Consider the following 12,908-nt stretch of genomic DNA (forward strand, 5'->3'; position numbering starts at 1 on the left):
AAGATCTCCTCACCATTGGTCCCTAAGGAACGGCGGCCTTCTATTGGTTAAGTGCCGGGAAAGGGGGCGGACAATCGCGTGAGTGCGGCGGGCGTAGCTGTGCCCGGGTCCTAGCGCCGGACCCGGCGACGCCAAGAAACCACCTAATAGGAGGCCGGAAGCATCGGAAGTCACATGCTGCCCAGGCTGCGCGGGTGATTGGCTTGGCTGGACCTGAATGATGCGGCTGTGATTGCTGAATTGTCTGGGCAGGTAAAAAGAGAACGCGATTTTTTTTTTCTTTTCTCCCATCACGGTCTGTGTAGTCTCCTGCCCTTGCAGTCCCAGAGCGTTTTGCGCTGTGTGTTGGTTGCAGGGATGAAAAGCGCTCGCGACGTTGTTCCCGAAGTGCACCTGCCGGCTGCCAGTCCAAGTGATGCAGGCGATGCTCCGCTGAGTGCATTTCGGTGCAGTCCTGTAACGGGCCCCGGGGGCGCAACTTGAACCATAGCAAGCATCGAAAAGTCTCGGTGCGGTCCTTCAAAGGGACATAGTGGGATGTACAGAGCAGAGGATTAAAAAGCGTTTCATTCATTCAGATGCATCCCGCGTGCAAAAATTTATTCCAGAATTATGTACGGCCTGCTTCCAACAAAGAATCCGAAGCCTCTTCCAATACAAGCATCCGAAAGTAGAGTTTCGAGCATTCGATTTAGGAGGTGGTGTTAAATGTGTGGATGAGAACTTTGGAATATGAATTTTATTTTCCCCCAAGGATTTGCAATGTGGGATAATGGAGGGAGGGGCGAGAGGAGGATTAAGTTGAGATTGCAAATTCTTGAAAAATATTTATATAATGACCTTTTCTTGATATATGAAGATGCTGCTGCTGACCGGTTTGTTTCCTAATTTTTCAAAAGAGAAAGGAGGCTTCACTGGCGGGTCATTTTTAATCAGTGGCCCTAGTGACACCATTGCTGCCCCCTCAAGAAGCCTGGTCAGGATTAGGAAGTCATTCAACAGCCAATAATCGTGCCCTGAACTGAAGTCAGACACCATCTGACTGATATAGACACCCTATATCCACAATATTGGCTCTGCCTCCAGAGACAAGAAGATATTCACGGAGGCTAAACCTTTTCATGGGAAGTAGATGGCCCTTATTACCTTGCTAGGGTGAAAGGTGGGACAGGGAGCAAGGGATCTAGAAAAGGGGAACTGGGAGACCCATAGATGTTTTATTCATTGAGTAAATACTTGTTGAGCGCCACTCTGTGCCAAACAGTGTCCTGGATGCTGAGGCAGAGGGGTGAACCAAGTAGACAGGATCCCTACTTTCAGGAATGGCATTTATATTCTAATGGGGAGGACAAATCATAAATAAATAAGAAAACATGAACAAATAAGTGCTATGAATAATATAAAACAGGGCAATATTATGGGGAGTCAGGAGAATGAGAAGAGAAGGCCTCTGGGAAGAGACGACATTTGCCCTGCGGGACCAAGCCCTGCCACATTTAGAGGAGAAAGTATTCCAAGGGGAGGGCACAGCAAGTGCAAAGGCCCTGAGGCAGGGACACGCTGACACATTAGAGGAACAGAAGGGCCACTGTGGGTGGACAGGAGTGGGAAAAGGGAGAATGGGAGGAAATGCAGTTGGAAACAGATGATGCTACATCATGGACAGAGCTCGGGTTTGATTCTGATTGCACTGGGCAGCCGTTGGAGGGTTTAAAACATATTTTCTGGCTTCCCCAATCAGGACTCTTAGTTTGACAATAGGATGAAATACAATACATTAAGAGTTTCAAAGAGGGCCGGGCATGGTGGCTTATGCCTGTAATCCCAGCACTTTGGGAGGCCAAGGCAGGCGGATCACTTGAGATCAGAAGTTTGAGACCAGCCTGGCCAATATGGTGAAACCCCATCTCTACTAAAAATACAAAAATTAGGTGGGCATGGTGTCACATGCCTGTAAGCCTGTAATTTCAGCCACTCAGGAGGCTGAGGCAGGAGAATCGCTTGAACCTGGGAGGCAGAGGTTGCAGTGAGCCAAGATCGCACCACTCCGTCTTAAAAAAAAAAAAAAGGAGTTTCAAGGGGGGATCACTGAGAGGCTACCCAGAGATACTGAGCAGATGGAATCATCTGCTTATAGCTACCAACAATGTCCTAAGGCTTCTTAGCAGATTCAAGGTATCGCAGGGACTGTTCATCCAAGTGTTCTGTTCCATCCAGGTTTGGAGTCTCCGGCAAGCTCCCCTGACTGTGCGTCCCTCTGGAGACGAAGAGGAGGGGGAGGCCTGTCCTCTCTGGGATCCATTGGTCACATCCCCCTGAGGAGTCCCGAATGCCTACCTCCAGTGTCGTCAACATGGAGTTCTGAAGTCCATGTGGCTCTTCACAGTGAATCAGGTGACACGTCTCCAAGAGAATTTGCATCTTTATTACTACTTGATTAAATGTGAGAGCTGGAAGGAAGTTTTGGTTTGACCACTCCACCCCTCCCATGTAACACATGGGGAATCTGAAGCCACAGAGAGGTTACTGGTTTGTCTAGGGTCACAGCAAGTTAGCCGCAGCATCAACCCAGAATCCATGTCTCCTGCCAGTCCGCTGCCCACTTCACTTCATCCAGCACCTCTTGGCTGCACAGTTTACCGCGTTATCCTCTCACATGAGGACTGTCTCCGCCTCTGAGTCTCATCGTCCTCCTCTGTGAAATGGGGTGATAGCTTTCCTCATGGAATAGAATGTCACATTGAGGATGGAATGGCATGAAAGATTGAAACATACTTTGGAAAATGCCAGAGAGCACTAGGGGTCTAAGATACGACTAGTGCAGGTTTGCAGTTTACAATTACCTTGGCAATCTGACAGGCAGTGGGAGTGTTGGGAGACTCTGGCTCACCCATGTGTTGGGTTTTAGGTGTTAAGGAAGATGCAGAGACGCCACAGCAGCAACACGGATAACATTCCACCTGAAAGGTAGGCATCCCTGCTTCTGTTCCATCTGAGGGCTCTAGGCTTCGGGTGGTGAGGGGCAACCCGAAACTGGATTGAACAATACCTCACCCTCAGCGTTAGTTGTTAGAGTCACACTGATGGCCTCATACTAAACATTCAATGCATAATAGCTTGCTCTTTCTTTTATGCTAAATTTCAAAGTCTTGTGTGATAGATGAGCCACCTGACTCATTGTATCAATGAATGTACCTGTGGAATTTTGATTTATAGAGATGTCTTAGTCCATACAGGCTGCTATCACAAAAATATCATAGAATGGGTGGTTTAAACAACAAATGTTTATCTCTCACAGTGCTGGAAGCTAGGAAGTCCAAGATGAAAGCTCCAGCATATTCAGTGTCTGCGAAAGGCCCACTTTCTGGTTCACTGATGGCCATTCTTTTGCTATGTCCTAATGTGGTGAAGGGAAAGGGATCTGTCTGGGTCTCCTTTTTAAGGGCACTAATCCCATTCGTGAAGAGCCCATCTCATCACCTAATCATTCCCAAAGGCCCACCTTCCAGTACAATCAAATTACAGGTTAGGTTTCTTTTTTGAGAGAGAGTCTTGCTCTGTTACCCAGGCTGGAGTGCAGTGGTGATCATGGCTCACTATAGCCTCCAAATCCTAGGCTCAAGTGATCCTCCTGCCTCAGCCTCCTGAGTAGCTGGGACTACAGGCATGTGCCACCATACCTAGCTAATTTTTAAAATTTTTTGGTAGAGACGGGGTCTCACTAAGTTGTCCAGACTGGCCTCAAACTCCTGGGCTCAAGCGATCTTCCTACCTTGACCTCTCAAAGCCCTGGGATTATAGGTGTGAACCACTGCACCTGGCATGGGTTAGGTTTCAACATAAGAATCTACACAAACATTGAGATCATAGCTCTGAGAAACAACACGGAGAGGCTAATGACATTGAAAGATGAGATTTTTATTTCTTCCATTTCTCAAGATGAGGGGGCATACTACTGCTTGCAGGGCCACCTGGGGAAGCACCAGCAATAATCAGAGGGCAGAAAGGACCGAGGAAAAAGCATAGGCCACAGCCTTTATTGTGTTTTCTGGGGGAAAGAAAGGCAAGGCAGGGGCAATAGTTTAGGACTGGCTAGTTTGAATCATGTTGGTGGGCTCTGGGGTACCGAGGTGGTTTCTTTTTTTTATTTTATTTTTTATTTTTTTTGAGATAGGATCTCCCTCTGTTGCCCAGGCTAGAATGCAGTGGCATGATCTCGGTTCACTGCAGCCTCGACCTCTCAGGCTCAAGCAATCCTCCTACCTCTCAGCCTTCCGAGTAGCTGGGACTAAAGGCATGCACCACCATGCCCGGCTAATTTTTGTATTTGTAGAGACAGGGTTTTGTTATGTTTCCCAGGCTGGTCTCAAACTCCCGGGCTCAAGCGATCTGTCCGACTTGGCCGCCCAAGCTCCTGCTCGCTGGGATTATAAGCGCAAGCCACCACGCCTGGCCTCAAGGTGCTCTTTAGTTTGGTGTCTGGCCCTAGATGATTTAGGACAGGAGAAATATTGGCTGCGTGTGTAAAACTTAGATGAAGGAAGGGCCATGCAGTGACTCACGCCTGTAATCCCAACACTTTGGGAGACCAAGGTGGGAGGATAACCTGAGTCCAGGAGTTGGAGACCAGCCTAGGTGACATGAGGAGATCCTGTCTCTACTAAAAAACTTTAAAACTAGCCACGTATGGTGGTGCATACCTATAGTCTCAGCACTTTGGGAAGCCAAGGTGAGAGGATTGCTTGAGCCCAGAAGTTTGAGATCAGCCTGGGCAAAACAGGGAGACCCTATCTCTACAAAAAATAAAAACTTACCCAGCATGGTGGCATGCATCTGTGGTCCTAGTTATGCAGGAGGCAGAGGTGGGAGGATTGCTTGAGCCCAGGAGGTGGAGGTTGCAGTGAGCTATGATTGCACCACTGCATTCCAGCCTGGGCAACAGAGTGAGACCCTATCTCAAAAAAAAAAAAAAAAAAAAAAAAGGTTAAATGAAGCAGTGGTTGGGGTTATGGGCTCTGGATCACAAGGACATGTAAATAACTTTGGCCGTTAGTTTGGCCCTGTGATTAATAGATACCAGGTAGAATCTAAAAAAAAAAAAACAGTTAAAAAACACTCATGAGCTAGAATTTTTTTTTTTTGAGATGGAGTCTTGCTCTGTCACCGAGGCTGGAGTGCAGTAGTACAATCTCAGCTCACTACAACTTCCGCCTCCTGGGTTCAGGCTACTCTCATGCCTCTGCCTCCCGAGTAGTTGGGACCATAGGCACGCACCACCACGTTTGGCTAATTTTTTTGTATTTTAGTAGAGATGGGGTTTCACCATGTTGGCTAGGCTGGTCTCGAACTCCTGAGCTTGGGCAGTCTGCCCACCTCAGCCTCCCAAGGGGCTGGGATTACAGGCATGAGCCACTGCACCCAGCCTAGAATTTATATCTATTGAAACCCAAGAGGGAACACACCTGGGGGCCTGTTCTCAGATTGGGACAGCCTCCAGCCCCAGAAGCCCCGTGCTAGCACATACATCCAAGGGGCGGGCAGCCAAGCCTTCCCTTCCTCACATCCCATACCCCCTGCGACTCTGGGGTTGGCTACAGAATCACAAATGGTATCCCCCAGTCCCAGCACTGGGACTGAGTTTTGTATGGTGCCTGCCTGTTCTGCAGGGAAGAACACGGGGCTCAGCCAAACCCCACTCAGCCACTTCCCACCTGTGGTGACTTTGATACATGACTTCACCCCTAGGTCTCAGCTTCTCCATCCAAAAATGGCAGGTAACAGAACTCAAGAGTTGCTTATGGGCCAGGCATGGTGGCTTATGCCTGTAATCCCAGCACTTTGTGGGGGTAAGGCAGGCTGATCACCTGAGATCAGGAGTTTGAGACCAGCCTGGCCAACATGCTGAAACCCCGTCTCTACTAAAAATACAAAAATTAGCCGGTGTGGTGGCAGATGCCTGTAGTCCCAGCTACCCAGGAGGCTGAGGAAGGAGAACCACTTGAACCCTGGAGGTGGAGGCTGCAACGAGCAGAGATCATGCGACTGCACTCTAGCCTGGGTGACAGAGTGAGACTCCTCCTCAAAAAAAAAAAAAAAAAAAAAAGAGTTGTTTATGGATGAAGGAGTGAGTGTGAAGATGCAGAAACAGCATCCGGCTTGTAATAAGCCTGCCTGTTGGAACCTTTTCCGCCTCTAAAGACAACATTGTCATCTGCTCTCAAGTGAACCATGAGATCTCTTGCGGGCAGAGAGCACAGCAGGAAACTCAAACCGTGTATTGAGTGCTTATGCTGTGCCAACCGCCACATTAGCCCAGTGAGAGCACCCATTTTACAAATGCAGAAGCTGAGGCTCAGAGAGGGGAAGGAAATTACCTAAAGTCACACAGCCAGGAAGTAGCAGGGCTGAGATTTGGGCCCCCATCCCTGTGTCCCCCAGCACCTGTGCTTTGAGATAGCACATTTTGGCTGCCTAGTGTCTGAGCAGAACCACTTTTCCTCCTGGGTTGCCTCAAGCTCTGGCGCTTAAGTGGTTAAGTTGGAAGCACAGCCTCTGTCCCCCTAAGGAATATTCTTTCCCAGTCAGGCTGAAATCTCGGCTGGATGCAGGGGAGAGGCCCAGGGAAGGGAGGCCAGCTATAAAAAGCCCCTTGGTGAGTTGAGTCTTCCCTGGTTGTACTGGAGGCCCCTGAGCCCAGTGAACTCAAGAGTGCTGGCAAGCTCAAGGGGGACAGGATGGCTTTCTAGGGCCCCTTGGGTGGCCACAGAGAGAGAGTGGCCTCCTCATGGACCAACATGGGTACCTGCCAGGGCTCTTGCTTTCTGAGCTGAGCTCTTTGAAGTGCAGAAAAAGCTCAAGGCCCCTTGAGGATCATAGCCATGGTGTTTGCTGTTGTTGTCATTATTAATATTATCATTATTATTATCCAGAGCCCAGTGGAGAAGGAGCGCATATTTCCTGGGCTTTTGGAGCCAGCAGGGATGGGGCTTGGTGAGGGAGGGAATCCAATCGTGAGTTTCCTCCATTGCACCTGAATTTTTTTTTTTTTTTTTTTTTTTTGAGATAGAGTCTCACTGTGTTGCCCAGGCTGGAGTGTAGTGGCACAATCTCAGCTCACTGCAACCTTTGCCTCCCAGGTTCAAGCGATTCTCCTGCCGCAGCCTCCTGAGTAGCTAGGATTATAGGCATGCACCACCATGCCCAGCTAATTTTTATATTTTTAGTAGAGAGGGTTTTTTGCCATATTGGCCAGGCTGGTCTCAAACTCCTGGCCTCAAGTGATTCACCCACCTCAGCCTCCCGAAGTGCTGGGATTACATGTGTGAGCCACCACACCCAGCCTGCTTCAAACTCTTGACCTCAAGTGATCTGCCCACCTTGGCCTCCCAAAGTGCTGGGATTATAGGCGTGAGCCACCACGCCTGGCCTCACTAGGTTTTTAGTAACATACCTGCAGGCCCAGTTTGTGCAGCCAGGGAAACCACCGTGTCCCACTGCTGTGTGTCACAGGTGTTCTGCAAGATGTTAAATAGTTTTTCATGGATAAAAAGAATTCTGTGGTCAAATAAGTTTGGGGAACACTGGGCTTAAGCAAAGTCCATTATTTCACTTGCAGGCCTTCTCAGAGCGTTTAGTATGCCTGTTCATGTATTCTTTCAAACACTTTTTATTAAGCATGTTCTGAGTGCCAGGTGCATTGTGCGGGGTGGTAAAGATACAGTGGGGAGCAAGGTTATGGTCTTTGACCTTGTGGAGTGGAGCTCTGTCCAAAGCTATGGTTTGCAGCACTGACCACACATTAGAATCACTGTAGCTGGGGGCAGTGGGGAATGGTGGCTCATGCTTGTAATCCCAGCACTTTGGGAGGCCAAGGCAGGTGGATCACTTGAGCTCCGGAGTTCGAGACCAGCTTGGCCAACATGGTGAAAACCCATCTCTACAGAAAATACAAAAATTAGCCAAGCATAGTGGCGCACACCTGTAATCCCAGCTACTCGGGAGGCTGAGGCATAAGAATCACTTGAGCCCGGGAGGCAGAGGTTGCAGTGAGCCGAGATCGCGCCACTGCACTCTAGCCTGGGTGACAGAGGGAGACCCTGCTCAAAAAAAAACAAGAATCAGTGAGGGGACTCTGAGTAACTTCAGATGCTGGGGCCCACCCATAAAGATTTTGATTCAGTTGGTCTCCAGTGGGGTCGGGGCACCTGTCTTTTGCAGAAGTTCCCCCAAGTGATTATAATATATGGCCAGGGTTGAGAGCCACAGGTCTCAAGGGAAAGATGAGGAATAAAATAACAGCTGTGATCAATCCTGTGCAGGTGACATGAGGGTGCAGTGAGAGCAAAGAGCAGGGGACTGTCATTGTCTAGGAAGGAGTGAAGCCTCAATCCAGGAAGGGAGATTTTAGCTGAAATCTGACAGATGAGCGTGCGTTACCTAGTTGGGATGGGGTACGGGTTAGGGGAGACATCCGGTGAAGGTGATAGCCTGTAGTAGAAAGCCCTTGAATGATGAGAAAGGGGCACATGATAAGATTGGAGTTTGGGGCCAAATAATCCAGGGCGCCTGGCAACTTCATCTCTCTGAGCCTCAGTTTCTTTGTCAGTAAGGAACATGATATTTGGGAATGATATTTGTACCTATCTAGAGGGTTCCTCTGAGACCATGGGAAGGAACACAGAATGGGAAGCCCTGGGAGGGCTTTTAGTGGGATCGTGAAATAATCAAATACCGTCAGCCCTCCAGATTCATGGGGGAATTGCTTCCAAGACCCCATGGATATGAGAATATGCAGCTGCTGAAGTCCCTGGTATAAAATGGCTAGGACAGTCAGCCTTTTGTATCTGTGGGTTTTGGTCCACGACTCAAGATTGGTTGAATCCTTAAATACAGATGCTGGACATATGTGTTTTATTATTATTTATTCATTTACTTATTTATTGAGAAAGCATCTCTCTCTGTCACCCAGCCTGGAGTGCAGTGGCGTGATCTTAACTCACTGCAACCTCCACCTCCTGGGCTCAAGCCATCCTCCCACCTCAGCCTCCCCACTAGCTGGGACTACAGGTGCATGCCACCATGCCTGGCTACTTTTTAATTTTTTGTAGAGACAGGTTCTTGCAATGTTGCCCAGGCTGGTCTTGAACTCCTGGGCTCAAGCAATCTGCCCACCTTGGCCTCCCAAAGTGCTGGGATTATAGGCGTGAGCCACCATGGCTGGTCTTTTATGTATTTTAAAACATATTTCCTGGAGCCAATTGCAGTGGCACATGCCTATAATCCCAGCTACTCAGGAGGCTGAGGTGGGAGGATCACTTGAGCCCAGGAGTTTGAGGCTCTAGGGAGCTATGATCACACTATTCCAGCCTGGGCAACAGAGTGAGACCCCCGTCTCACTCTGTGGATAATGGTCTCATATAATAGATGATATGAGATCAAGTATGAAAACAGTGGAAAATTTCCACCAAAGCCTCCCTCCTGCGGCCATTTCGGACTGAATAACATCTGGCATACATTTATTAAGCACCTACTGTGTGCCCTGGGTTGTGGGGTCCAGAGGATGAATGAAGCCCAGCCCATTATCAGTAAGCTCATGGTACATCTGGAGTCTCTTAGTGGTCTGTGGAGGTGCCTGCAGGGTGAGAGAAGGAGGGAGTGGCTCTTTGTCCTCCTGCTCCCCAACACATGCACGTCGAGCACATCGGCTCCGCTTGCATCTGTGGTGTGGACTGAGTTTGCAATGTAGTGATTCCACTTGAAAAGAGGATGAACCCTCGGCCGGGCACGGTGGCTCATGCCTGTAATCCCAGCACTTTGGGAGGCCGAGGCGGGCAGATCACCTGAGGTCAGGAGTTCAATACCAGTCTGGCCAACGTGGTGAAACCCTATCTCTCTAAAAATACAAAAATTAGCCGCACATGATGGCAGGTGCCTGTAGTCCCAGCTACTCGGGAGGCTGAGGCAGGAGAATCGCTTGAACCTGGGAGGCGGAGGTTGCAGTGAGCTGAGATGGCGCCACTGCACTCCAGCCTGGGTGACAGAGCAAGGCTCTGTCTCAAAAGAAAAAAAAAGAAAGAAAAGAGGATGAACCCAAGAATAGAAAGATGGTACCCAGAACTTGATGTTCGTAGGAAACTGCACCCAATTCTGGGCTCTCCATTCCTGCAGGCCTAACTCCGGGCTCTCTGCTCCGCCAGCAGTGGCTCTGTAAGAGCTACAGAATCCTTTGCCTGATTCCAACCCAAGAGGCCCTTGCTTGGAACTAGAGAAAGCAATATGGCACTGCAGGTCTTCCATAGGAACTAGAGATAACAGTTCCCACGTATTGAGAACCTATTATTGCAAAACGTATTTTAAATTTAACACCCCCACCCCCAGGAATTCTATTCAGGAATAAAGGCCCATTTTTCAGGTGAGAAAGCTGAGTGCAGAGGTATAAGGCCCCTAGAACAGGTGGAGCTGGAGTTTGAATGTGGGCCTCCCAGCTAAGTCTTCTTCACATTACTCTCTGCCGCCCACCCAATGTCAGCTGTGACCAAGGCTGGCCCCTCTGGGGAACTGGGGGCCATTGAACTTGAAGACTGCAGAGCCAGCGGTCCTTGGGATCCCGAGGTAATTCTAGAATCATAGAATTCTGTGCTCCCTTTTCAACGAAGTGTGCTGGTTACTAAAGTGGGCTCTAGAGAGAGTCGGCCTGGGTTCGAATCTCCCCTGCTCCATCCCTTACCAGCTCTGTGACTCTGGACAAGTTACTTTCTCTCTCTGAGCCTCCATTTCTTTATCTGTAAAGCGGGAATATCAGTAGGACCTAATTCCAGGGTTGATGGGAGGATTTAGTAAGTTAATCAATGCAAAACACTCAGAAGACTATCTGACACGTAGTAGGTTTCAATAAAGGTTACGACCTATTGTTATTAATATTATTTGTATTAGTTCCTAGGACTGCCGTAACAAAGTACCACACCCCAGGGGGCTTAAACAACAGAAATTTCTTATAACAAATTCTGGAGGCTGGAAGGCTGAGAGCAGGGTATCAGCAGGGTTGGTTCTTTCTGAGGCCTCTCTCCTTGGCTTGTGGACAGCCGTCTTCTCCCTGGGTCTTTACATGGTCTACTCTCTGTACCTGTGTCCTAATCTCTTCCTCTTTTTTTTTCCCCCACTTTTGAGACAGGCTCTCTGTCGCCCAGGCTGGAGTGCAGTGGCGAGATCTTGGCTCACTACAGCCTCAACCTCCTGGGCTCAAGTGATCCTCCCACCTCAGCCTCCTGAATAGCTGGGACTACAGGCATGCACCACCATGCCTGGCTAATTTAGCTCTATTTCTTGTAAAGATGGGGTCTCCCTATGTTGCCCAGGCTGGTTTTGAACAACTAGGCTCAAGTGATCTTCCCACCTCTGACTCCCAAAGTACAGGGATTACAGGCATGAGCCACTGCATCAGCCCTAACCTCTTCTTACAGAGACAGCAGTCACACTGGATTGGGACCCACTCCAGTGACTTCATTTTAACCTCATTGCCTCGTATAGACCCTATCTTTAAACAGGGTCACATTCTGAGGTCCTGGGAGGAAGGACTTCATGTGAATTTGAGGGGTACACAGCTCAACCCATAACATAATTGATATTATTAGTCCCCATCCTCCTCTGGAGTAAGGTCTTTTCCATCTGCCTGACTTCCTGGGGTTTCTCTCCCCTTGGCACCCAGAAACCGCAGCCAGGCGCTCAGCTCCGAGGCGAGTGTGGATGAAGGTGGCGTCTTTGAGAGTCTGAAGGCAGAGGCAGCCTCCCCACCAGCGCTCTTCTCGGGCTTATCAGGCAGCCTCCCCACCAGCTCGTTCCCCTCCAGCCTGGTGCTGGGCTCCTCGGCTGGCGGCGGGGACGTGTTCATCCAGATGCCCGCGTCCAGGGAGGAAGGAGGGGGCCGGGGCGAGGGGGGCGCCTACCACCACCGCCAGCCCCACCACCACTTCCACCATGGCGGCCACCGCGGGGGCTCCCTGCTGCAGCACGTGGGTGGGGACCACCGGGGGCACTCGGAGGAGGGAGGCGACGAGCAGCCTGGGACGCCCGCCCCCGCCCTGTCCGAGCTGAAGGCTGTGATCTGCTGGCTCCAGAAAGGACTCCCCTTTATCCTGATCCTCCTGGCCAAACTGTGCTTTCAGCATAAGCTCGGTGAGTTCTGGGGGCATGAGTTTCCTAGCCATGGGCTTCACAGGCAGGCTGCCTGCAGCCGGTGGGGTGGGGGCTCCTCCTCTGAAGCCCAGGGAGAGGCAGCAGAGACCAACATGGGCTTCAGGATGTGGGATTCTGAGTCAGACCTGGGTTCAAATCCTGGCCGACTAGCTGTGTGACTTCAGGCAAGTCACTTGGCTTCTCTGAGCCTCGGTTTCCTCATCTGTCTAGTGGGGGTTATGATAGAAACTTCCTCGCTGGTTGGCTGGTGTAAAGGAGTGCTGTGTAATAACTCAGACTGCTGGAGTCTGCACCCTAGCTCTGTCCCCTCCTAGTTGTGTGATGCTAGGTGCATTATTTAACCTCTCTGTGCCTCAGTTTCCTCATCTATCAAGTGGGGGTATGATTTTATAGTCTTCATGGGATCACAGTGATGTTAAATTTGAGTTAATATGTGTAAAACACATTATTTTTACTATATATGTGTGTGTATATATATACTATATATTATATATAGTATATATAATATATATAAAATATATATTATATATTATATATTATATTATATATTATATATATAATATAATATATATATATATATAATATATATAATATAATATATAATATAATATATATATTTTATATATATATATATTTTTTTTTTTTGAGACAGGGTCTTGCTCTTTCAGCCAGGCTGGAGCGCAGTGGTGCAGGTCTCAGCTCACTGCAACCTTCGC

The 12,908-nt window shown here is 49.1% G+C and overlaps 1 protein-coding gene across 6 annotated transcripts in view; it reads left to right on the forward strand.

Annotated features, from left to right (window-relative positions):
• The first annotated feature begins 164 nt into the window (after positions 1-164).
• Positions 165-12,908, forward strand: part of RNFT2 (ring finger protein, transmembrane 2) — a 114,098-nt gene continuing 101,354 nt past the window's right edge. For 5 of the 6 annotated variants that reach the window (XM_054664665.2, XM_016924320.4, XM_009426335.5 and 2 more), the window contains exons 1-4: positions 165-252; positions 2,218-2,394; positions 2,909-2,967; positions 11,705-12,171. In XM_054664665.2, coding sequence (XP_054520640.1) covers positions 2,371-2,394; positions 2,909-2,967; positions 11,705-12,171 — 550 coding nt within the window. In that variant the 5' untranslated portion in view covers positions 165-252; positions 2,218-2,370. Of the gene's footprint in view, positions 253-2,217; positions 2,395-2,742; positions 2,825-2,908; positions 2,968-11,704; positions 12,172-12,908 lie in introns of those variants that run through there. The other variant, XM_009426337.5, reaches the window with a different exon arrangement.

Source organism: Pan troglodytes, chromosome 10 (genome assembly GCF_028858775.2).
Source record: "Pan troglodytes isolate AG18354 chromosome 10, NHGRI_mPanTro3-v2.0_pri, whole genome shotgun sequence".
NCBI classification, from domain to species: domain Eukaryota; kingdom Metazoa; phylum Chordata; class Mammalia; order Primates; family Hominidae; genus Pan; species Pan troglodytes.